A 24,411-nucleotide genomic window follows, 5' to 3' on the forward strand; every position below is an offset into this window, starting at 1 on the left:
AGCTAGTAAATGAGATGCCTTGCCTCCTAAATGCTGTTCATCTATACATACATGAAAATGGCACCATGGCGGACTATACCTAGCTGATGATATCTATGAAGTTACAGACGTGTAACTAAGGTGAACAGAATTCCTAAGTGGAAGTCCACAGTCAGAAAACCTGGTTGTTTCTCACTTACCTTTTGTTAGTTTCAGAGCACATGTGTCATGTATAAAACGTTGGTGGGATGCCAACATAGCACCAGTAAGTTAAAGAAAATTTCAAGAGGGACATTAACATTTAAAAAGATGTTGATTATTACAGAGAAGACAGAAAACCCAGTGGGTGATTTGGTTTAGCTAGGAATGCAAGAGTAATTGACGGTTGTCAGGATCAGAGAAGGTTTTCCAGAGACAGGAGCTGTCAAGGTCGGGGAGGGATCTTCAGACCTCCAGTACTTGACATATTTGTAAGAAAGACTGTGAACATGGGAAAGAGCAGTCTTGCTGGAGAAGTTCCAGCAAATAATGTACATTTAATTTCTGTCCAGGTTACAAAACCTAACTAATGCCATAACCCTAGCCTAACTCCAATGCTCTAAGGTAAACGCTCTTACCCTTTTCTTAAGATGCCAGGAGATGCTGAGTTTTATGCATTGCTATGGGTTACTTGCATACCATGGGGATGAATCCTACTGCTTCTTGCCCAGTCCTCTTCCTAAATATCATGTGAATGAAAACCCAAGAGACTACTATCTGGACAGCAGAAAATGAGTGTAGATTTAGATTAGCTTTGCCAACCACAGCAAGAAGGTTATATATCCAGAAGAAATGACTGCAGAAAAAAAAAATTGGCAATATTTCCATACTATTCCCAAAGAAAACCAATTTTCTTTGAAATTAAGGAGTTGAGGGGCACCTGCATGGCTCAGTGAGTTACTCCTTTGCCTTCAGCTCAGGTCCTGATGCCAGGGTCCTGGGATCGAGCCCCACATCAGGCTCTCTGCTCAGCAAGGAGCCTGCTCCCTACCCCCCCACTGCCTACTTGTGATCTCTCTCTCTCTGTCAAATAAATAAATAAATAATCTTTTAAAAAAAATAAAATTAAATTAAGGAGTAGAATGTGTTTGGTTGAATGCTTAATTTTAGCACTGTCTTATACTTTAAGCAATAAATGAATTTTTCTGTATATTTTCGAAAACCTGCAGTAATCAAACATGTATTATGATCTAGGCATCATACTATAGAGTTACTTATATGATATGATCCTGGATAAAATACTGTTCTCACTAAAATAAGAAGTACGTGGGAGTATTCCTTTGCCTCATGCTAAAGGCCATTTGTAATCTAGCTTCTCAGCCATGTTTTGCTTGTCAGCAAATCCTCCTCACTTTTTTTTTTTGGTCATGCCTTTTCAAAACCTCCTCGTTCTTTGAAGTCCTATTCCATTTCTGCCTCTTCCTCAAAGCTTTCCTTGACCTCTTCAATACAGAAGGTTTCCTTCCTCCTTTGAGCAGGAAGTCTTTGTTATCTGCAGTCATGGGCATTTATCACACACCATCTCATGCCTTCAGGAGTGGTGCTGATGTGTAAGATCTGGCTGTTCATGTGAGTACGTTCTGCTCCCCAAGTAGATTTTGTGTTCTTTTTTGTAGAACACGCCCTATGGTTTTGGAAATTCAGCTAAACTGGCTATTCTCCTGCATCTAAGAGGTGGACCCAGATATATGTGTGTGTGGGGGGGGTAAGAGCTGGGTGTGTGCCTAAGAATGAGAAGCAACGCTTAGTTTTGTTGATATTTCCCAGTTGCCTGGAAAAAAAGAGGATATTAAAAAAAAAAAAAAGAAAAAAGAGGGTATATTCTCATATGATATCTCATATGAAAGATCTGAAACACACTTTCCTAATCTGCAATGTAGGCAGTGTTACTCCCTACCCCCAACAAAAAATTTTTTCACCTTTTCTCTCTCCTTATCTCTTCTATTTACAGACTATTAGCTTTTTTGTTGAACTACAATCATGTCTGATGTGTAAATTGTATTTTGGTTTCCTGGGGCAACAATTAGAAGTATTTTCTGTAAAAGCATAGTGGCCCCCTTGGGAGGTGTTTTTATTGTGACTTCCACTGGGGCCAGAACTGAGGTCAGCAAAGTGTTCAAGACATGTATGCTTAGAGTGAAGTTTTGTATGGTGGGACTCCTTTGGATTAAAATAACTGCAAGCCAACCAAAAAAGGAAATTCACCATGAAGATATGAGACTGTTTCATGGAACCTAAAGATGAGAAAATGTTGACCTTTAGATATCATATGGAAATAAGTCTCTTATGTTCAGTTAATTCTGCAGGTCTGCTTTATTCCTCTTTCTTGGTGCCCACTAGCTTCTGCTTTTTCTATCTATATGATGAAGCATGAGGCTAACAGCTTCTGAGGTTGAAATCCTACAGTCCAAGTTATAGAAAAAAAAATGCCTGCCTTGATTCATGCCCTAATACCTGAAGAAGGACTTCAGTTACCATCTTGGGCCAAGAGTCCACCTCTGAACCAATAAAATATGGTCAGACATGAAATGGTATTTTACTATATTGTATTTCTGGGGTAATCATTGGATGGAGGGTGGTAAGAAGGGCCTGGAGCCTGCAGGAGATATGCTGTGTGGATAAAAGAGTAGAGGTGTGCTAACTGTACATGTGCATAGAGGAGAAGAATTTACAAACCCCTTTCCACACGTTACATAATGGGAGCCCCATGACAGTAGCGTAGCTCAGGCAAGACAGTCACTATTGGTACACAATCACATCACATTACAATTACACATTCACATTTTACATTCCAAGGGCATTAGCAAGCTTTCAGAAACTAAGGTAAACTTGTGCAAGATTCACAAATAAGCAGAAAGTTCTCTTTCCATTGTTCAACAAACTTACCTTTCAACATTGTTCCTGAAACCCCACCACCTTCTCAAAGGTAATGAATAGGAGAGTGACACTAACTTAGTTTGTCTTCTCTAGAAAAAAGAGCAGTTCCAGGGAAGTGTAATTTCAGGGAAGCAGGCAGGAGGGAAATGAAAAGTGAGAGAAAGAAAGGAAACATAAGGGAGTGAGTCACTGAGCTGGCCCCAACTTTGGAATAAGGTGATTGTTTCTTATCGAAAATTGTATATTTTCAGGGAGGCTGTCTGAAGCTACCCTAGGTGTCCCATGGACAGGGGAGGGAAAGGAATAAAAGTTAATCCACTAGGTTCTATTGTTCTTGGTCAAAGTTCATTTTCCAGAGCATTAACTTACCCGCACTTCCTGTTGCATATGCTTAGAGACACAGCAGAACCTACTGGACAGCAGTAGTCCTAGGGTGGAAGGAAAGATACTGTTAGATCAAGCATAAGAATGATAAGAAGGACCAGAGGCAGCCATGAAGGGAGTCTCTCTGGCTCAGTAGACCAGTTTCCATTATGAACTGGTCTTCTGCCACAAAGGTGACAGATGACCTTAGCAACTTCCTCTCTGTGGCCTACAAGAATGCAGTTGATGCCAAGGCATCATCCTGAGGACTTCAGCAACATATCAACTAACTGTCCAGTCTCAAGTGGGAATGGTGATACCTACTCCTTGATGAAGACTTGCTTCAAGGATACATCTCCTGTGCTACTTGAGATTCAATCAATCCCCAAATTTATGTCCACGCTATTCTTCACATGAGTATGCACACATTTAATAAAATTATTTATTCAGATTTTTTTCTTCTCCTAGAAAGATTTTTGTGAGATTGAGTAGTTTGACTCATTAATTCAAGTTTACTGAATACCTACTATGCGCCGGCACTATTTTAAGGAAGAGGGATATAATAGCGATAGGCATGGGGGCACCTGGATGGCTCAGTTGGTTAAGAGGTTAACTGTCTGCCTTCAGCTCAGGTCATGATCCTGGGGTCCTGGGATGGAAACCTGCATTAGGCTCCTTACTCTGTGTGTGTGTGGGGGGCGTCCTGCTTCTTCTTCTTCCTCTGCCTGCTGCTCCCCTTGCTTGTGCTCTCTATCAAATAAATAAAATCTTAAAAAAAAAGAATAATGATAGGCACAGATTTTTGCCTTTTTGAAGCTTACATTTTAGTGTATGTGTGTATGTGAGACTAATAAAGAAATAAGTAAAATATATGTTGGGTTACATAGTGATAATTGCTTTGAGTGAAAACAAAACAGGAAAGTTAGATAGGATGAGCGGGGGTGGGAGTGAGGCTGCTGTACGAGCGGGGGTGGGGAGTGAGGGCTGTGCCTTAACCAGGTAGCCAGGGAAGGCTTCTTGGAGTAAGTAACATTATAGCAAGAGTAGGTGTGGATATCCAAGTGTGGGGCCTGAGTTGCAGAGAGAGAGAGAGAAAATCAAATGTACAGGCATTAAGGCATGCTGGATGTTTCCCAAGAAGGCCAGGGGTGACCAAAGCAGAGGAATGGAGAGGCAGATGAGAGAGAAGAGAGTAGATGAGGTCAGAGAATTAACATGGAGCCAAATTATCTTGGGACATTGAAATATCTTCAACTTTCACTTAGGGAGGGATGGGGGAAGCAGTAGGGCTTTAAGCACAGAAGTGAGCCGACTTCCATTTCAACAGGATCACTTTGGTTGAGAGCAGATTGCAAAGGGATAAGAGTTCAAACTGGGAGTCAGGAGGCTACTGGTGTGACTCAGGTGAGCAGCGTTGACTGGACCAAGATGGCAGCAGAAAAAAAATGATGAGAGATGGAGCTGATAGAATTTATTATGAATAAGGAAGGACATCCGAGGACATTAGAAATCAATCCTTAGGAAGATAATTCCGGGTTTTTGGCCTGAGCCAAGATGATAGGAGAAAACAATTTTAGGGGCGAGATTAGTAGTTTGGACAGCAAATGGCTCCTAGACATTGAAGTGGAGTTGCTGAATTGATAGTGGATTTAGGAGACTGAAATTTAAGGAGGAGTTCATGATTAGAGATATGAATAGGGAGCCATCAGTATGACACTGAAGGCCATGGACTGGGTAAGATCACCAAGTGAATATAGGTAGATAGAAAAGTGAAGGGGATAAAAGACCGACTCTGAGGTCATTCCATTCTAAGGGGTTAGGAAGGTGAAGAGGACCAACAAGCATACTCAACATACCTGGCCACAAAGTAGGAGGAAAACCAGAAGAATGTGGTTTCTGGAAGCCAAGATATGGAGGTGTTTCAAGAGGCAGGGGCTGAACAACTTGGCTACATGTTGCCAAGGTCGGTATTGAGAACTGACGTTTGGTCAGCAACATGGAGATCACTTAGTGAGCTTGAGCATTTCAGTACAGTGGAGAGGGGCAAATGCCCAGATGGAAGTTCAACAGAAAATGGAGGAGAGAGAAACTCTAAGGAATAAATATAGGCAATTCTTTAGTTTTGCTTTAAAGGGAAGGGGTGAAATGGGGGTGGTGGTTGGCGGGGCCGGGAGAATAAAGAAGTGTGTGATAAGCGCCTATTTAAATGCCTCTTGGAAGTGTCCACTACAACCCACTGCCAGAGCCAGGCAGAAAAGGAATGATTGTGAAAAAAATGAACAAAATACCCCGAGAACCAGGTCTACATGGGCCACTGAACTGACTGACCCCCATGGTTCACTGTATCAACGGGGAAATGTACTGTGGGAGTGAAGGCGTCTGGGCTAGGCCTTAGAGACCTAACACCATACAGGTTTCAGATTCAAAAAGTAGAAATAATGAATCTGTCAACTAGCAGAGTGGAGGCTCTCTACTGACCCATGTGAAACCGAAATGTGGTCCGGTGGCATTTTCCGAGAGGTTCCTTTAGAGTGACAGTTTTAAAGAATGCTGAGTTGCGATCATCATCCTCATCCTCACTATCATTAGCAAATAGCACCTATGTGCCTAATTTCACCTACCGGCTCATAAGTTAAAATATAGAGCCTTGTTCCCTGGGGGGGAACTGGTGTGGTGGTGAGCAGTAGTACAAGAGGCCAGAAGGCCGGGGATAGGTAGAAGGCAGGAATCTGGTAGAGGCCGACTCTTACCAAACCATCCCGCCCCAGTTCCTGATTTTCACCCTGCCTCTCCAAGCGCGGGAGTGCATGGCTCTTTCTCTGCTACTTCTTCCTCCTTTGCTCCTTGAGTCCCCCACTTCTTCTTTTGCTGTTCCCTCTCAATGCAGGGGTGGTTCTGAAGATCGGCTCCGACCCCTACCTGCCTCCCCACCGCCTGTAGGCGCGCGGGAAACGGACGGAGACCCCTGCCTGAAACTCCAGTGGGGGCAGGAACCGGCGTTCTGAGCATGTGCGAGCAAGCCAGGAGGCTAGGGCGGATTTGGGGGGCCTGTCCCGGGTCGCAATCCTACGCGCGGAGCTAGAGCGCGGGGATCGCAGAAGCGGCCAGCACTCCCGGGAGCCGAGCTTCTGCGCCTAGGGCGCAGCGGCTGCGCCCTACCCTCCGGGCGTGGGCGAGCTGGCCGCGTGTGCCTCCCTGCTTGACGCGTGGGCGAGCCAATCAGGACGAGCGGCCCAGGCAGCCATGTGACGGGCGAGGCGGCTCCTTTCCCCAGCGCGGCCAGAGGGAGGAGAGAACCGGGGCTCGCCGCGAGCCTTCGAGAGCAGCGGTCGCGGAGGCGGCAGCGGCGGCACAGGCTCGGGCCAGCCGCGCGCGCATCCCTCGGCGCCCGGCGCGGCGGAAAGCTCGGCGGGCCGCGGGAGCCCGCGATTGGAGTGGACAAAGCAAGATGGCAGGGATCTTAGCCTGGTTCTGGAACGAGAGGTTTTGGCTCCCGCACAATGTCACCTGGGCGGACCTGAAGAATACGGAGGAAGCCACCTTCCCGCAGGCTGAGGACCTCTATCTCGCCTTCCCCCTGGCCTTCTGCATCTTCATGGTGCGGCTCATCTTCGAAAGGTAAGAAGGGCTGGAGCGCGCCTCCCCTCCCCCTACACACACACACACACACACACACACACACACACACTCTCTCTCTCTCTCTCTCTCACATACACACACACGCACACGAACCCGCGCGCGCACATTCGCGCGCACACGCACACTCGCGTGCTCTGTGGCGCACGCACCCGCGCCCCCAGCGCTCGCGCTCGCTTCTCCCAACCTTTGTGTTCGGGAGGGGGCTGCCGACCCCTCAGCCCGGCTGCCGTTCGGGGAGCCTGGAAGGATCTGGCTAGCCTACGGATTTCCTCCGGGGCGCCTGGGAGGGGCCGCGGAGCGTTGGGGTCGCCGTCCGCACTCCTCCTGGGCCGGCTCTCTCCCCGCCGCGAGCGCCGGCGAACAAAGGTGAGCGCCGGCCGGCCTCGGGACGCGGCGCGCTCGGCGGGGCTGGCCCCCCTCGGCCCCGCGGGCTGCGGCGCTGCCGGCCAAGGCTTCCCCCCCGAGGCTCGTCGCCACCCACCTGACAGCCTGGAACGTTGCGGACGCGCGGCCGGGAGGGCGGAGGGACCGTGCCCACTTCCAGTCCTTTCAGTCCGGCACGCGGATTGTCGCGACGGGGTTTCAGAAGAACTCGCCGGGGACTCGTGGGCTTCCGGCCGCTGTTTAGTTTCTGTCAGTGACCCCGAGCATCAGGCTCACCGTCCGGGGAGAGAGATGACAATAGTTTTCAGGCTCCCAGCACTCCGGGTCATTAGCGGTTTTCTTAAAAGAGGATCTGGCAGGACGGGTGCACAGCCTGCAACATGGTGATATTAAATAGAAAGATGCTTCCTATGAATAACCGTAAACTTTTGTTTTGTACCAGAGGCACTTAAAACATTTTCAAGAACTGTTATGTATCGTTTGTTTAATTTCCGGATTTGGTTAGTAGCTCCCTTGTGTCATGAACAAACTTGTGTTACTCTCACTGAATCAGGCTTAGTCACAAAACTCGATTTTGCGTGCTGCGCACTCCCGGGGAGCTATTGAAACAAAACCAGGACAGCAGCACGTAATTCTCTTCCTCAACTGGAAACCTCGCCTCCCCTTCCTCTCCCCTCCCAGCCCCCCATTCATCGGTGAAGGCTGAATTTCTTAGATCACAGAGTTGAGACTCCATTTCTCACGTCCACTCCACCTCTCTTCCCCAGCCAACTCACCCTTGACTTCGTTTCTTAAGCTTTTGCTGTTATTTTGTTTGCTGTGTCTGTTTGTCTAAAACCGCTGTTGAGGATGGCAAAATTTGTCTTTTGTGTCATTTGTTTCTGGAAATGGCAACAGAAAAAGCTTCACGGGAAGTATCTTTAAGGAAGGTGTATTTTTCAGCGGGCGATATTGATGCTTCTGAAGGAAGTAAAATGTTCACATGCAGGGACTGAAATGCAAAAAGGAACAGATTTACAGACCTATTTTAAAATGGTTGAAATCCAGCGCAGACATCTCATTGATCCTATCTAGCGCTGAGACTTACTGTGAAAAAGTGGGTGTGTTTGCAGGTTAGAGTTGCTTCTAGAGCAAATGTTTACTTACAGAAAATAACTCCAATCTAACTTTGCAATCTCTCCAAGAACAGCCTCTCAGGAATAGCAGGTTGTGCCGGGTTGAACCTTAGTAGAGGCTCCTTACACAGTTGTCTAAGAACATCTGATCACTTCTGCCTGGGCTCACTTGTAATCAGCAAATGCACTTGAAAGAGGTGTGTCGTCTTCTGTTTTAGATAACAAAAGCACATTAGCTAAACCTATATGCAGAAAGCTGTTTCCATTAGGCTGAAAAAAAGTAAAGTTGTGCTTAGACTTTCTCTGCCATAAAAAAAAAGTAAAAAACGGATATAATTTAAGTTGAAAACTGGAAGTTTGTTATTCCTCTTCCTGACCATTTTTTTCTTTCTTTGCGCAATCCCATGACTTGACTTTGAGTTTATACAAAAGGGTCAGCTGCTTTCAACTATCAGTCACAGCGAAGGTCTTCATATTGTTAGGTAGAGAGTTTTCTAGTTTCTTTCAGGCCATTGATTCAAATAGAAGTGAATTTAATGGCCTGTAGGGAAACTGAAATTTTGTGATTAGTGTTCAGAATACTAATCCTTTTATGGCCCATATACCAAATGATGCTACTGACTTTTGGAAGGGTGTCTACTTTGTTTCTTCTTAGGGTATCAACAGCTCTGTCTTTAACCATTCAGACTCTCAAGTCTCTGAAAATCCAAGGGTATGGTTGTATCCAGAATTACAAGTTCTGCATGTTTCTCTTCTCACACCTAAATAACACATTCTGCCGTCCAACCTGTGGCCTGCATCTCAGCTTCCATCAAGGGCCTGAACTTGAATCAGCTGATATTGTTATCATTGATGCGACTCATTTTTGGTACCTAACATGTTGTGCTTAAATCTTTGTTTTGCAGTATTCTGTAATGTATAACGTGACTTAAAGAAGCTTGTTATGCATCCCTTTGTAAAACAATGCTTTTATAATAGAAATAATTCCTTCCAGATTCTGTTCCTTTAAAAAAAAAAATTATTTTTCACTTTTTCAGTGAGCCTGGCTGGGTCAATGGGGGCAGCATGCATGAGTTTGAGCCCCACTTTGGGTGTAGAGATTACTTAAATAAATATTTTAAAACATTATTTTTCTTTGTTATTTTCTAGGATTCTATTCTTTTCATGCTTCTGTTGTCATTTATTCCAAAGCTGAGAGCGTATCTGAAATATCTCATTATCCAAGATCTTTATGTCCATTAAATGGGGTCTGTAATGCTCATGTTGAGTCCCAAATTGTGAATTTGCATACCTTCTCCTTAGTCTGACGTTTTTCTCTTTCTAAAGAGAAACACTAAAGAATGGACTGGATTGAGGTTTGCTCTGTGGAACAGGCTTATTTTTTTGTTTGCACTCCACTCTTGGGGTGTTGACAGTGGAGGCGTTGGTGGCCAGAGTGATGCTGTGTTATGGTGCCATATGGGCAACAATATGGAGGCCCAGCATGGTTGGTTAAAAATGGAGCAGCCTAAATTCAGTGATTTTTGGCTGAGTCTGTGAATAGCCCTAAGCTTGGTGGTTTTTAGCATAGCCCGTATACTGTACTTAACTCTGTGTATAACTGGAAGGGCCACTGTAGATATTATTTGATTGACAAAGTAGAATCTGTTGTTTAAAAAAAAACACAAAACTTCATGCTTTCTCTTAGAATGAAAATTGTAGGGTATACTGTTAGGTAGTTAGCTTGATGGCAAAGAACAAAATATTATTTGTTTTACATTTTTAAAGAATTTTAATTTCAGTATAATTAATATATAGTGTTATATTAGTTTTAGGTATACAGTATAGTGATTTAGCAGTTCTGTGCATCACTCAGTGCTCATCATGACCAAAATATTATTCAATAATGTATCATTACCTATTGATGAATTTTTTTGATTTAGGCTTAATAAGCTGTTCTATGGAATTATGATAAATGCCTTCATCCAAATTCACTTTTTAGAATGCATTGCTGGGGGCACCTGGGTGGCTCAGTGGGTTAAAGCCTCTACCTTCTGCTCAGGTCATGGTCCCAGGGTCCTGGGATCGAGCCCCACATTGGGCTCTCTGCTCGGCAGGGAGCCTGCTTCCTCCTCTCTCTCTCTCTGCCTGCCCCTCTGTCTACTTGTAATCTCTGTCAAATAAATAAATAAAATCTTAAAAAAAAAAAATGAATGCATTGCTGTAGGGGTGCCTGGGTGGTTTAGTTGGTTAAGTATCTGACTTCATCTTAGGTCATGACCTCAGGGTCCTGGAATTAAGCCTCCCGAGTGGGCTCTATCCGTGCTTAGCAGGGAGTCTGCTTCTCCCTCTCTGTTTGCCCCTCCCTCCTGCTCACATGCTTGCTCCCTCTCTCTCAAATAAAATCTTTTAAAAAATGTGTTGCTATAGTATTAATAAATGTTGGATTAAAGTTCTGCTGAATTTCTTTTTGGGAATAAAAATTCCTTGAGTTATTGTTGTAACAGGTAATGTTAATACACTTTCTTCCATGGGTTTAGGAGAGAGATCCAGGAAGTATGGATTGAGAATCAGAATGTTCAGATTCTAGTCAAACTTATCTCAAACTGGGGCAGCCGCCTAAGTTCTCTCTGCCTTATTTTCTCATCTATGCAGGTGAAGCAGATGGCCTTTGCAATCTAAGATTGCTTTTGTTCCCTCAATTATCCGATTTCTGTATTCCAGTATTTCAAACTTGCTAATATCTCATAAAACTTTGAGCAGGCTAAATGTCATTTTTTTGTAGGTGGAAGTAAGTCTTCTAAGAATAAGGAGATTTTTTTTCATGCAAGTATTTTAGTCAGTGGTTTTTGTTTCTTATATTTTTCAATTACGATTTGAATTAAAAGAATTATTTGGGCTATTATCCTACGTGATCCAAAAAGCTACGGTATTTTGGAATGATCAACAAAGACGATTCTGCAGAGAAAGTCATTGCTCTCTTTAGATAGACCCTAGAATCGACCGGGCACCTCTTGTGATGACTTGATATGAAATGAGATACTCATTCCTGTCAGGTTGGCTCTCAAAGTGCCAAGCTATGTGAGAAGTGTCACTATTCAGGAATCTGACACCAGCCAAATGACCTGCTGCCCTCAGTCCTTCAAGGAACAATAGAGTCTCAGTAGCATGAGAGGGAATGTCTATCCAGTGGGCTTTTTCTTATGGATTTACTTAGTAGCAACCTTGGATGAGGCTGGCTAGAAAAGAGGGGAAGGGGAAGGGAGGGAGAGAAAATGAACGAGAAAGTATTCCTGATGGTTAGAGGGGCGAGGGGAGGTATGAGGGAATGTCTGCCATGAAAAAGCAGACTGTCAGGTGAGTTTGATTTCTGAAGCATATTCCTGTAATGTACCTTGTAATGAAGAGACTGTTTTCATCCAATATATTTTGAAAGAATTTGTGACTGACCAAATGTTTCTGTCCCCTTAGAATTCATAACTTGCAATCCTAAACACCAAGGTGATGTTGTTAGGAGGTGGGGACTTTGGGAGGTGATTAGAGCCAGGGGGGTGGAGCCTTTGTAAATAGGATTAGTGCCCTTATAAAAAAGGCTTCAGAGAGCTCCCTGCCTCCCACCAGCCACTTGAGGGCACAATAAAAAGATGGCTCTCTGTGAACCTGGCAGGTTATTCTCACCAGGCACCACATCTGCTGATGCCTTGATCTTGGACTTCCCAGGCTCCAGAACTATGAGAAATAAACTTGTGTTGTTATAAGCCACCCAGCCTATAATATTTTGTTATAATAGCCTGAATGGACCAAGACAGAGTATTTGATAACAATTTGCATATGATAATGGTTTTTCTCATGCAATTGGTCTTGGATATTTAACTCTATAAATGTACGGGTTTCGCTTGTTAAGTATAGTGTGATTCAGATTAAAACTATGGACACCTGCTTTGCCAGACTGGCGTTAGATGCAAGAGTTGGGGTCAGACACAATAGGTTGCTCCTGTGGTTTCTGACTGGGAAAGGAAAATTGGATTACAGTGGATGCTTTGTTGGAAAACAACGGAAAATCAAAGGGATGGTATTCTTTGCAGATCTTTAGTACAGCTTTCTTATCTTGCAAAATAAAAGGTTTGCATTTGCAGGGTGCAGTAGTTTAGCTGTTTGAAGGAGATTGATTTATGGATAAAAGGCATCACAGTACTCTTAATGGACAGTGCCTTAGAATGGTGAGGAAGGCAGGTGAGATAACTTTAAATTATCACAAATTATTTCATGTCATCAGAGATTAACAACACTAGCACTTTGAGTTCACTTACGACTTTTGAAAACATCTGAATTCTTCATGGATGGGATTAGGTTTTTTCTTTTGGATTCTAGTTTGTAAGTGGTTTCTCTTCAATGATGTAGAAAAGCAGGTGTCAGTGGAAAGGAAATGGGGTTTAAGGTGAATTTCTTCTATCAGCACACCTGTCCCATGGCTTATAAGAGATCGCTGTGCTGTCCTCAGGCTCTGTTCATTTATTTCACTTACCTCTTCACACTCTGTTGGGAAACCTGAGAATCTGGGCCCATTTGGCACTTCTGTGTTTATTAACTTCTAAATATTTATTACATGTGCTTAAATTCGCTCTTCTATCACCAGGCCAAACTAGAATTTCTAAAGTGTTTTGTCATCTATTTCTTACAAAGTCATGACTCTCAAACTTTTGTTTTATTTTTTTCCCTCCCTCCCATCTTCATTTGATCAGTTCATTTCTTAGACACTTTTGAGTCGGGAAAATGGGGTTCCAGATTTTGTTTGCCAGTAACTAGTTGTGTCATTTAATGTTTCTAGGGCATCTTTTTTTTTTTTTAAATAAAAATAAATAAACAATTGCTTCTTGTAGCACAAGGATCCTTCTATACTAGTGATGCCCTGAGAACACTTATTCTTAACTAATATTTTATCTTTTGCTCTTTGCCCCTCCCCCCTTAAAACAAACAAACAAACCCCGATTTCACAAACTCTTTCTTTGTCACTCTTACCTGCTCTCATAATCTTCACAGATTTCCTACACCTATGCTTTGGTTTGATTGAACCCGAAATGGTGATTCTCACAATGTCTTTTTGGGTGGTGGCTCATTAGTACTTCTCTGCACAATTGAGTGCCAGGGTACACAGTCTGAAGCTTAGGACTTTGTGCTTACCATTTTTTCCCCTTACATTTGACGATTGTGAATGACTGCAGTTTTTAATGAATAAGTTTTTAATTTTAATTTTGAAAGTAGTAATAGTGACTAATATGTGTTTCCTAATAGGAGTTTATTACTTTATATCATCGACTTCATTTAAATCTCTCCTAAGACCCGTGAGGTAGACATTGAGTTTCCCAATATTTCACAGATGACACTAAGGATTGAGACTTTAGGAGTTGTACCTAGCTTCACACAGCTTAAAATAGCAAGGTAGGCATTTGGAACCAGGTTTCTTGATCTCCTAGTAATTTTGATGATCTATTTTATTTTAATTTTTAAGATTTTATTTATTTGAGAGAGAGCACAAGCAGGGGAGGAGCATAGGGAGAGGGAGAAGCAAGTTCCCCGCTGAGCAGAGAGCCTGATGCTGAGGTCTGTCCTGGGACTCTGGGACCATGATCTGAGCTGAAGGCTTAACTGACTGAGCCACCTAGGTGCCCCTGGTGATCTATTTTAAAGCAAGTATCATGAGATGATGTTGTCCATATACCACAGTTCCTTTAACCAGCCTCCATATTGTTGTTGGATATTTAGGCTGTTTCCAGTTTGTGTATATAAATCTCTCAACTCTTGGAAACATCCTAAGGAACGTTTCCTAGAAGTGGCATTTCTAAAACTCAAATGGTAAATATTTTAGGGTTATTGATAGACACAAATTTCCAGATTAGTATCCAGAAAGTTTATATTCGCTTGTACTTCCTTATCAGCATGGAAAGTATTATCATTTGAAGAAATTTTTGCTTTGCACATTGAAAAAAAGTTACTGTTGTATGTTTTGTTATTCATGATGATCTTATTTCAAATATTTACTAATTATTTGTATTTCACTTTCTGTGAATTCATGTATCTTTTCCTATTGGGATGAGCCTTCCAACTTTTTTGGTAGGAAAGTGGTGGCTTTTGAATTTTTTTTTTTTTAAATGCAGAATTGTCTTGTTGTAGTCTGTTTCTTGGGTCTTCTATTTACACTTTTTGTTTCTTTCCCCCATAATCTGAGTGATGATCAGGCAGAAAGTGTCCCAGATTCTACACAGTGTAAGGGCTGCAGTCAAGAGGGTGTATGATATCCTGACTTTATTATGGAGGATAAGGCAGAGAGAAAGGGCTGGGAGGAAGTTTGAAGGACTAAGAATGAATGGATTTTTATGAAGGCAAACTCAGAGATAGAGCCTAAACTCTTGTATTGTTTCTCTGAATGTTTGGTTAAAAGGGACTTTTAGACACTAATCATTAGGGAAATACAAATGAAAACCACAGTGGGATACCACCTAAAGTCTCAATCCTTAGTGTCATCTGTGAAATATTGGGAAACTCAATGTCTACCTCATGGGTCTTAGGAGAGATTTAAATGAAGTCGATGATGTAAAGTAATACTATTATTACTTTCAAAATTAAAATTAAAAATTTATTCATTAAAAACTGCAGTCATTCTCAATTGTCAAATGTAAGGGGAAAAAATAGGATGGCTGCTATATAAAGAAAGAAAGAAAAAGAAAGAAGGGAGGAAGGAAGGAAGGAAGGAAAGAAAAGAGAATAGAAGAGAAGACAAAGAGGCAGGAGAGCAGACAGGCAGAAACAAGCAAGTGTTGGGGAGGATGTGGTGAAATTGGAACCCTGGTGGGAATATAAAGGGGAGAGCCACTGTAGAAAAGAATATGGAATATCTTCAAAACATTACATATTGAATTATTATGTGATCAGCACTCCTACTTCTGGTATATGCCCAAAAGAATTGAAAGCAGAGTCTCAAAGAGATACTTGCACACTTACGTCCTTAGCAACATTATTCACCGTAGTCAAAAAGTGGAAGCAACCCAAGTGTCCATTGACAGATGAATAGATTAACAAAATGTGGTCTGTATATTCAGCACAATATCATTCAGTCTTAGGGAGGGAGGAATTCGGACACAGGCTAAAGCGTGGATGAAACTTGAGGACATTATGCTCAGTTGAATAAGCCAGTCACCAAGACAAACGTATGAGGTACCTAGGGTAGTCAGATTCATAGAGATGGAAAGTCAAATGGTTACCAGGGGTTGAAGAGAGGTAGCAAGGGTGACTTGCTGTTTCATGGGTATAGAGTTTCATTTTTATGAGATGAAAGGAGTTCTAGAGCTGGATTAGATTGGTGGTGATGGTTGCTTCCTGCTCCACGTGATGTACTTAACACAACTGTACACTTAAAAATGGTTAAGATGGTAAATTTTATGCGTATTTTACTACAACTAAAAAGAGCAGAAAAATATTCACTGACTTAAAAAAAGTCACTGGAAATAACTGGTTTCATTTTCTGGGCTTGACAGTTTTCTAGTTAGGAGCAAACATCCCAGTCCTCTTGATTTCATATTCATCAAGCACTGTTTTGTTTTCATGTTTGTTTTCTTTTAAAATGCATAAGCCGCTTGCAGACTAGGAGAGCCTTTCTCTCCAGAATCACCTGGCATGGTTCGTGGGGAGGAGAGGGGTAATGGAAGGAAAGTTAAAGTTCAGAGGACACTTACATACCCTGGGCCTTTTGGGATGGTCCTTCAACCAGACAGCTGCCTGCAGTCCATGTGTCAATATGACAATTTAGTGATAGTAAATTGGCAGCTGCAGAAGAGAATACAGCGTCTTTAGAAAAGCGCACTGCACAGTTTCAGAGGATTTAGCTCTAGGATTCAAGTAAAGGCATCCTAGTGAGTTCACAATCCGTTTAAAGCAAACCAGGATGATAGGATAAAATTCTAGTAAGACAAGTGGCCTAGGCCACAGATCTATCCAATGGAAGCTTTTCTCGGGAAGATCAGATCCCACCCTCTTCTTGGTCCCTCACTTTATTTTTTTTTTTTAAAGATTTATTTATTTGACAGAGAGAAATCACAAGTAGACAGAGAGGCAGCCAGAGAGAGAGAGAGAGGGAAGCAAGCTCCCTGCTGAGCAGAGAGCCCGATGTGGGACTCGATCCTAGGACCCTGAGATCATGACCTGAGCCGAAGGCAGCGGCTTAATCCACTGAGCCACCCAGGCGCCCCGGTCCCTCACTTTAAATTGACATTGGCTTTATAAGCAAATAATTTAAATACTCAAAAATCTGAACATGATTTTACTCAAATGCTGCATACTATAAGGTAATCAGTAGTAAGCGTAGGCAGGTACCTATTACTGAAAAGTAGTTTTCAAAGTTTATGCTAATGCTTGGTCATTGTACAAAACACTGCCTCCTATAATTCATCTCAGAATATTTTGGCATTTTGTTTGTTTTTTTATGAGAACTTTCTTTTTCTCCCTATTAGCCTTCAAAATGGACTTCTCTTGAACTACTCCTGCTTCTCATTCCTGCTTTTGCCTTTATTACTTCAGAATTGGATTGTGGAGGTTGTTTTGGCAGGGGTGGGGTTAGAGATATGCAGATGGTTTTTCATTACAGGAAGGATGCATTCCTTTACTAGGTAAGCTTGTTCACACAATGACCTGGAGTAACATTTGCTGGTGACTTGCCAACCTCTACATAAATGTCACATCTTACCTTTGAGGCTTTCAGGTTTAAGAGCTATTGTTGTTGTCCTGATGCTGTGATTGGGATTCTGCCCACCCCGCTAACCACTCCTCTAAAGCCCCTCCCCCTGCTTCCTCCCTCCCCTTTCTCTTCTTTCTCTCTTCCTCCTCTCCTTCCTTTCTTCCTTTAAAAACACAAGCAGGTCTTGAGTAGCTCAGTGGTAAGAGTGGGGGAGGGATAGAGAAAACCGTAGAAAGTCTTGTCTAGGGACACTTGGGCAAGCCTCAGGGTAAAAGCTGCCAGCTAAGTGGCTCTGTAGATCTTGTCTTCCTAGATCACCATTACAAAGCAGAATAAAGTGACTTGGTGGTTTAACCAGAGTGGCAGTTTTGGACATAGCTTGAGTGAAGGGAAATTGAGAACCAGGCAGTCCGAGCTTAGGCATTATGGGCATTAAGAAAATATAAGGGCTCTATTGCCAGGGGCTGTGTATATCTTTGAGGATTTGGGTAGACTCAAGGGTGATAGTACATTCAAACTGTTGCTGTTTTGGGGCGCCTGGGTGGCTCAGTGGGTTAAGTCTCTGCCTTCAGCTCAGGTCATGGTCCCAGGGTCCTGGGATGGGCTCTCTGCTCAGCGGGGAGCCTGCTTCCTCCTCCCCCTCTGCCTGTTTTTCTGCCTACTTGTGTGCCCGCGCGCTTTCTCTGTCTCTCTCTCTCTGTCAAATAAATAAATAAATAAATAATTCTTAAAAAAATAAACTGTTACTGTTTTATACATTTATTGCAGTTAATTACAAATGTACTTTCTTAATTCCGAGAATTAAGAGGAAAATGGATGGGATATTACAAAGATTATGGAATTTGGGTTAAAATCCAAACAAACACTGCCCTTTATCAGCTGTATAGTAGTGGACAGCATATTATCTGAAATTTAATATCCTCACTTGGAAAATGGGGAATATGCCTACTTGGTGATATTGGAAGCCCATCTGGGAAAATCTATTTAAAGGGGTCTCAGTAAAAACCTGTTCTTAAAAATACACATTGTATAAAGAATAATTGATACCATAGTACAGTGTTTAGTACTATGAGAAGTAATGTTCTGTAATGTGATTTAATGTGTTAGGTGTGTGTGTGGGGGGTGGAGGTTGAGTTGAGGGGTAGAGAGAGGGTGTAGTTTGTGGGGACAGAAGGACCTGTTTACATATTTGATCCTGAAACTGGAAGATTTACTTGTTCTGTTGAAGAGTAAATATTTAGGGTTTTAGGCAGGCGTGGGAGCCCTAATCTCTTTAGCACTATGCCTGTTTAGGGAGGAGAATGCTTCTTAGCCTCTTCTTCTCAACTGTTAATATTGATGTGGTTTTAGGCCAGAGATTTGCTTGTATTTGATGGCAGAAAACTATTTCTAATGGTGGGATTTTGTACAAGTGATGGGTAGCTTTTTACCACTTGGAGCCTGAAGCTTTCTTGGGGGTAGGTGGTGGGGAGCAGGGTTGTACCTTTGGAGAGGGCCCAGGACAATGGCCTTTCTTGGACTGAAGTTTTCTCAGGAAGCTCCCTTTCAGTGGAGGGATGTCTTATGCAAAGATCCCAATCTCTCCCTCACTGCCCCATCTGGTCCGGATGGTTCTTTTTTATTGCACATAGACTCTAGGGAAAATTGATTGGGTATCCAGTTGCTGGCAATGGCAAGTATCACATTGGCCATTTTTATTGATTTAAGGACCTGGGCTGAATTCTGGACATGTCATGTACAGCTACAGATCTAGGAGCAAAACACTGATATCTTTTCATGTTCAGTTTACAACTCAGAGGGATGTTGTAAGGATTAAATGAGATAATGCATTCGTTGTGTTTAGAGCAATGCCTAGTTTATAGAAGTAGTTTCTCCTCGTTCTTCAGGTTTATTCAAGATGCACACACATGTCCTCCTGACTCCGCGAAATCGCTTTCTGAGTAATTGTTGGAGCCCTGATTTCCAGAAATGAGGATTTATCATTAGATTTCTGAAAACCTTCCCTGGCATTATCTTTGTGTCATGAACATACACAGTAGACCTCTTCTTGCTTTTTTTAGTGGTTGGGTTTGGGTTTTACTTTCCCTATTATCTTCTCCTCTGTCTCTCTGCCCCTGACTCTCTCTCTCTCTTCCCGTCTGAGGAAGATTCTGGATCTTCCAGTTCTAGTTGACAGCACACAACCCTTCACAGGATAGTGAAGACCCCGGCCATGCCCTCCTCACACTCATGTAATGCACTTTGCTGAGATTGAATATTTATCGCTCGGAAAAGTTTTTCTTCTAAGAAGAGGCTCCCCGAAAAAGGAAGCCTTGAGACTGATAAGTCCCAATTTCTTTCAGAATTGTAAGCCTCATGGATTGTCTTTGATTCTTATTCAGAAAAAATTCAGTCTAGCATCCCTGGGATCATATTTATGAAAATAACAAATATATGCATTTTTTTTTCTGGAAGAGAAACAGCACCTGAAATTTGAACTTGCATTGGTGTGAACATGGCTAACCTCGCCTGACCAAATGAGTTGAGAAAGCGGTTGCAGCTGCTTTCTACTATAGGCACTTTTCTGGTTCTGAACAGCTTAAAAATAATTTGTAAGTAGTTTGCTGTGTCAATAATTTAACAAGCCTGTTAATTTTTTTAGCCATTGATAGAGGGTATCTTAGGATGATCAAATATGACATTTGTTTTGGGTTGTCTTTTAAATGAGGAAGTAAGGCAAAGACACAGTGCTATCGAGTGACAAATTACCCCAAACTCCTATTTTAATTCAGTAGTAGTTGAATAGAGTCAAAGGAAAGGAAACGGAAAACTCATTCACTTAAAAATAAATGGGTCTGTTGTATGTCAGACCCAGGTGATGTACCAGAATGGGAAATGGTGGTGGGAGACAGGGTGCATTACTTTTAGATTTAACAGAGAACAATAAAATCCACTAAAAGTTGATCTGCTTTTTACTAGCACCATGTGAAGCTAGTTCTAAACACAGAATGGTAGAGTATAAAAAATACCTCTCCACAGGGTGCTTGGAGGGCTCAGTCAGCTAAGTGCCCCCGTCATGGTTTTGGCTCAGGTCATGATCTCAGGGTTGCGGATCAGGCCCCATGTTGGACTCTGCTCTCAGTGCTGAAGACTCTCCCCCTCTCCCTCTGCTCCTCACCCTGCTTGTGCTCTCTCTCTAAAATAAATAAATAAGATCTTAAAAAAAAAAAATACCCCGGAATGCTTGGGTCGCTCAATCAGTTAAACGTCTGCCTTCAGCTCATGTCATGATCCCAGGGTCGTGGGATCGAGTCCAGCATTAAACTGCTTGCTCAGTGGGGAGCCTGCTTCTCCCTCTACCTGCAGTTCCCCCTACTTGTGCTCACCGTCTGTTTCTTTCTCTCAGTCAAATAAATACATAAAATCTTAAAAAAAAAAAAAATACCCCTCCTCGTCAGGGCACACTGACTGCCGTTGGCCCTTTCTCCAGCCTTTTGGAACCCCCCCTCCAGATGCTGTTTCAGAGCACAGATGTTCTGACAACCACACTTTGAGAAATACTGGCAGAGCTAAGAGGCATCCCCTCCCATTTCATATTTTAGGATTCTGAAGCCTACGGAGATGAGGTGACTTGTCCTGTGCCACCCACCTCCGTCCTGGCCGGGCCTGGCGGCTCTGCACTCTCACAGTGCCGTTGCCGAGTGATCGGCTGGTTTCAGTTCCTCTGGGGCTCTCCCAGGAAACGCTTCAGTCCAGGAAAAGCTGAAACGGTTGTTCAGCTAACCTGATTGTTAAACCCATGCTGGTCTGGTCATCAGCCAGGGCTGTTCTCATGATAAAAATGGCTACTCTGTCTCTCCCTGATGGTGAGCGGGTGGGGGGGTGGTGGAAAGCAGCTTCCCTGGTGATTGAGAGGCACTGCCTGCCCACCGTCAGTTACCACGTTTCATGGCCTTTTTATTCCAGGTGACTGAAGGGCCCCCGTGGAGTGTAGGTTGGAGCTCTGGAGGGCAGAACTCCGTGTGCAGACACCCGGGGCCAGCTGTTGGTGTGGCGTTCCCTCCCCAGCGCATGCATCCTCTATCATAAAGCGTATATGCAGCGTTTTGTTTTCCTCCCCCTTGCACCCAGGCTTCAATGGCTGCCTGCGGGATTGTAAAGGCACCGGGGAACCAACAAAAATAGATGTACTGGTGGCGGGTTTTCACCAGCAGTTATTTCTGAGGAGCATTGGCAGTCAAGTGGTTTTCTATGCATGTACTTTGTGTTCGTGGTTTTGTTGAGTCTTAGGCTGTGTGATGCTCCCTTCTGCTCGTGTTAGGGACCTGTGGTGTATTTGACATCACTGGGCTCCTGAGAGAAATACTGCAGTGAACTCTCTCTTAAGAGTTGAACAAGGGAAGTGTTAAAAAACGTCAGTGCTCAGACATTGCTTTGCTCAGAGGTCTGCTTTAGCTTGGGTCTCTAGGCAGGTAGTGGGGCTTTTGAGGCAGCTCCTGGGCCTGCCCACCCCCCATCTGCCAGTGCAGTGGTGCAGAGTTAAGCCATGTAAGTTTGGGTGCAGGGCACCTATGTACTACTTTGAGACCACAGCTTATCATGCTTTCAGTGCTGACTCCCTTTTGCTTAGCACTTCCATACCTTCTGTTTACCCCTTCCTCTTGCACAGACACAGACCCTCCTCTGTGTTCAAACCTCAGGTAGCCTGGGCAAACCGAATCTCTTGGTCCTGAGCTCTGGAGTTACCGGCTGTTCTGTTACCGCTCACATGTCCCAGGGCAATAGCAAGTTTGGTGCAAATCCATTTAAAAGGATAGTTACCGGGGCGCCTGGGTGGCTCAGTGGTTAAGCCGCTGCCTTCAGCTCAGGTCATGGTCTCAGGGTCCTGGGATCGAGTCCCGCATCGGGCTCTCTGCTCGGCGGGGAGCCTGCTTCCTCCTCTCTCTCTCTCTCTGCCTGCCTCTCTGCCTACTTGTGGTTTCTCTCTGTCAAGTGAGTGAATGAAATCTTTAAAAAAAAAAAAATAAATAAAAGGATAGTTACCAAGAGCTGTCAGCTCATACTTTGCTTATTTAATTTTGGGGGCTTAAAAAATATGCAATAGATAATATGGAATAAATGTTCTTTTTGTTTTTGAAAATAACTTCGTGGTTTTGGACTTTTTTTTCTGATTAAAAAAAAGAAAGAAAGAAATAGAACTGGTTAAGTTCCACAGTTGCAGAACAGAGGATTATTATTTGGCAGGAGTTGAAGATGTAAACATGTTCCAGTAAAAGCAGAACCAAACCTGTTTAGCCTTTCTCTCCGTCAGTCTCTGTTCTCTTTCCCAGCCAGTGTCTAATTCTTTACTCAGGGGTCAAATCTAAGGAATGTCAGTTCTTTCAAATTGTCTAAAGCTTTTCTGAATTGGATGCATTTGGCTACTAGAAACTCTTATGCCCTACTTAAAAAGCCAACCTAAAAGAGGCAGGGAGCTGCTCTGAATGGGAACTGCTAAAGTAAGTAGTGTATGATAATACATTTTGGGAGTTGACACAGATTATACTTAATACTTGCCGGTGGAACGAACCACAGTCCTTTTGGCTCTGAGGTTCAATGTTTGAATTTGTGGAGCGAGTGAGACCGAGAGAGAAAGGGGGAGAGAGAACACACACACACACACACATACACACACACTACACACACACACGCTCTGCCATGTGCATACAACAAAAGGGAGCATAGAACCCTGACTTTGGCTTAAAATCCCATCTTGGTGGAACCCTAGTCCAACAAATACCCATTAGAAAGCCCTGCACTCAAAGGTGCCGTCGTCACTTGCTTAACAAACATTCATACGGTGTTGTTAGAAAAGTACTTCATTTTTCCTGAAACAAGCTTTTTATTCTTTGCAGTGTGAAGATAAGAGGCAACCCTAATTCTTATTCTATACATCAAAACCCAATGTTCACCTGAAGGTCATTGGTTCTTTATGAAGGACTTTGGTACTTGCCACCACATGTAGGACCATCTTTCTGCTATGTGTGTGCATAGGCTTGGATAAGTGCGTGTGTTTATGTATAAAATCTGATTAGTATCTGGTTATAAAATTGAATAAATTAAATAAATTATTTGGAAAGGAAAGAGCAGGTGAGAAAGTGAGAGAGAGAACCTCTGTCAAAACACTCCTTTTCGGGACGCCTGGGTGGCTCAGTTGGTTGAGCAGCTGCCTTCGGCTCAGGTCATGGTCCCGGCGTCCTGGGATCGAGTCCCGCATTGGGCTCCTTGCTCCACGGGGAGCCTGCTTCTCCTGCTGACTCTGCCTGCCACTCTGTCTGCCTGTGCTCGCTCTCTCTCTCTCTGACAAATAAAATCTTAAAAAAAAACCAAAAACAAAAAAAACGCTCCTTTTCTTTCCCATCTTATGTAGTGAGAATGTTTTACAAGGATATGCATTAATAAAGGAACAAAAATATGGTATTTTTACCTCCTTTTTTGTAAGAGCAAGTTAAGGATGTTAAGCAGGGGATAGGCAAATAAGTTTGTTGAAATGCTTCTGTATCCTGTTTCTTGAATGTGGAAGGTTTGAGATTTGTAGTGTGAGACAAGGAAAGCAGAGCTACCATATACTTGGGATTTGAAAAACCCATGTATTTCAAATACTAAGTAATTACAATCTAAAGATGCTGTATTTGTTTAGAAAATACCTTTTTTTTTTTTTTTTTTAAAAGAGTGAGAGGTGGGTAGGGGCAGAGGGAGGGTAAGAGAAAGAATCTTAAACAGGCTTCATGCCCAGTGTGCAGCCCTGAGATCATGGCTTGAACTGAAATCAACAGTCAGATGCTTAACTGACTGAGCCACCCAGGTGCCCTGAAAATAAGGTCTTTAAGACTTGCTGTGTTTGTATTTTTAAAATTATAATCACCCTAAACACATGTAACTTTTAACCTGCATTTTTTTTTTTTTTTAGTTAAGTCCATCTTTGGTTATATTTTCTATTCAATTTGTTCATTTCTTTTCTTTAGGAGTACCAAGTATAATATGTTAGATTGCTTTAGTTTGCCCTTCATATCCACCTCTCCTCTAGAATCATTTTAATATTTTTTTCCATGTGGTTCTATTAATCTTCCTCTAGCCTATGTGATAGGTATCTCTTTCATTCATGCTTATTCTGTTTATTCTGTTGCTTTTCATGTTTAATCTTTTCTTAATCTTTACCTTCTCTTCTATGGCTATTTCCATTTCCATTTTTTTTTTGGGGGGGGTAGTTTTATGATCACTTTTCTGAACCCAAGTATCTCTTCTTTGATTTCTTTTCTTTTATTTCTTTATTTCTCCCCCCCCCCCCCC

General features: G+C 42.8%; 1 protein-coding gene and 1 long non-coding RNA gene across 4 annotated transcripts in view; one reads left to right on the plus strand and one right to left on the minus strand.

Moving 5' to 3' along the window:
- Window positions 1-7,729, minus strand: part of LOC132013808 (uncharacterized) — a 62,887-nt gene extending 55,158 nt beyond the window's left edge. Inside the window, exons 1-2 of one of the 2 annotated variants that reach the window (XR_009403109.1) lie at window positions 7,379-7,729; window positions 3,265-3,323 (exon numbers count right to left, since the gene is read on the minus strand). This is a non-coding gene — a long non-coding RNA (uncharacterized LOC132013808). Of the gene's footprint in view, window positions 1-3,264; window positions 3,324-7,081; window positions 7,273-7,378 lie in introns of those variants that run through there. The other variant, XR_009403110.1, reaches the window with a different exon arrangement.
- Window positions 6,218-24,411, plus strand: part of CERS6 (ceramide synthase 6) — a 309,729-nt gene continuing 291,535 nt past the window's right edge. The window contains exon 1 of one of the 2 annotated variants that reach the window (XM_059394118.1): window positions 6,218-6,876. In XM_059394118.1, coding sequence (XP_059250101.1) covers window positions 6,707-6,876 — 170 coding nt within the window. In that variant the 5' untranslated portion in view covers window positions 6,218-6,706. The remainder of the gene's footprint in view (window positions 6,877-24,411) is intronic. The other variant, XM_059394117.1, reaches the window with a different exon arrangement.

This window comes from Mustela nigripes, chromosome 3 (assembly GCF_022355385.1).
Source record: "Mustela nigripes isolate SB6536 chromosome 3, MUSNIG.SB6536, whole genome shotgun sequence".
Lineage (NCBI taxonomy): Eukaryota > Metazoa > Chordata > Mammalia > Carnivora > Mustelidae > Mustela > Mustela nigripes.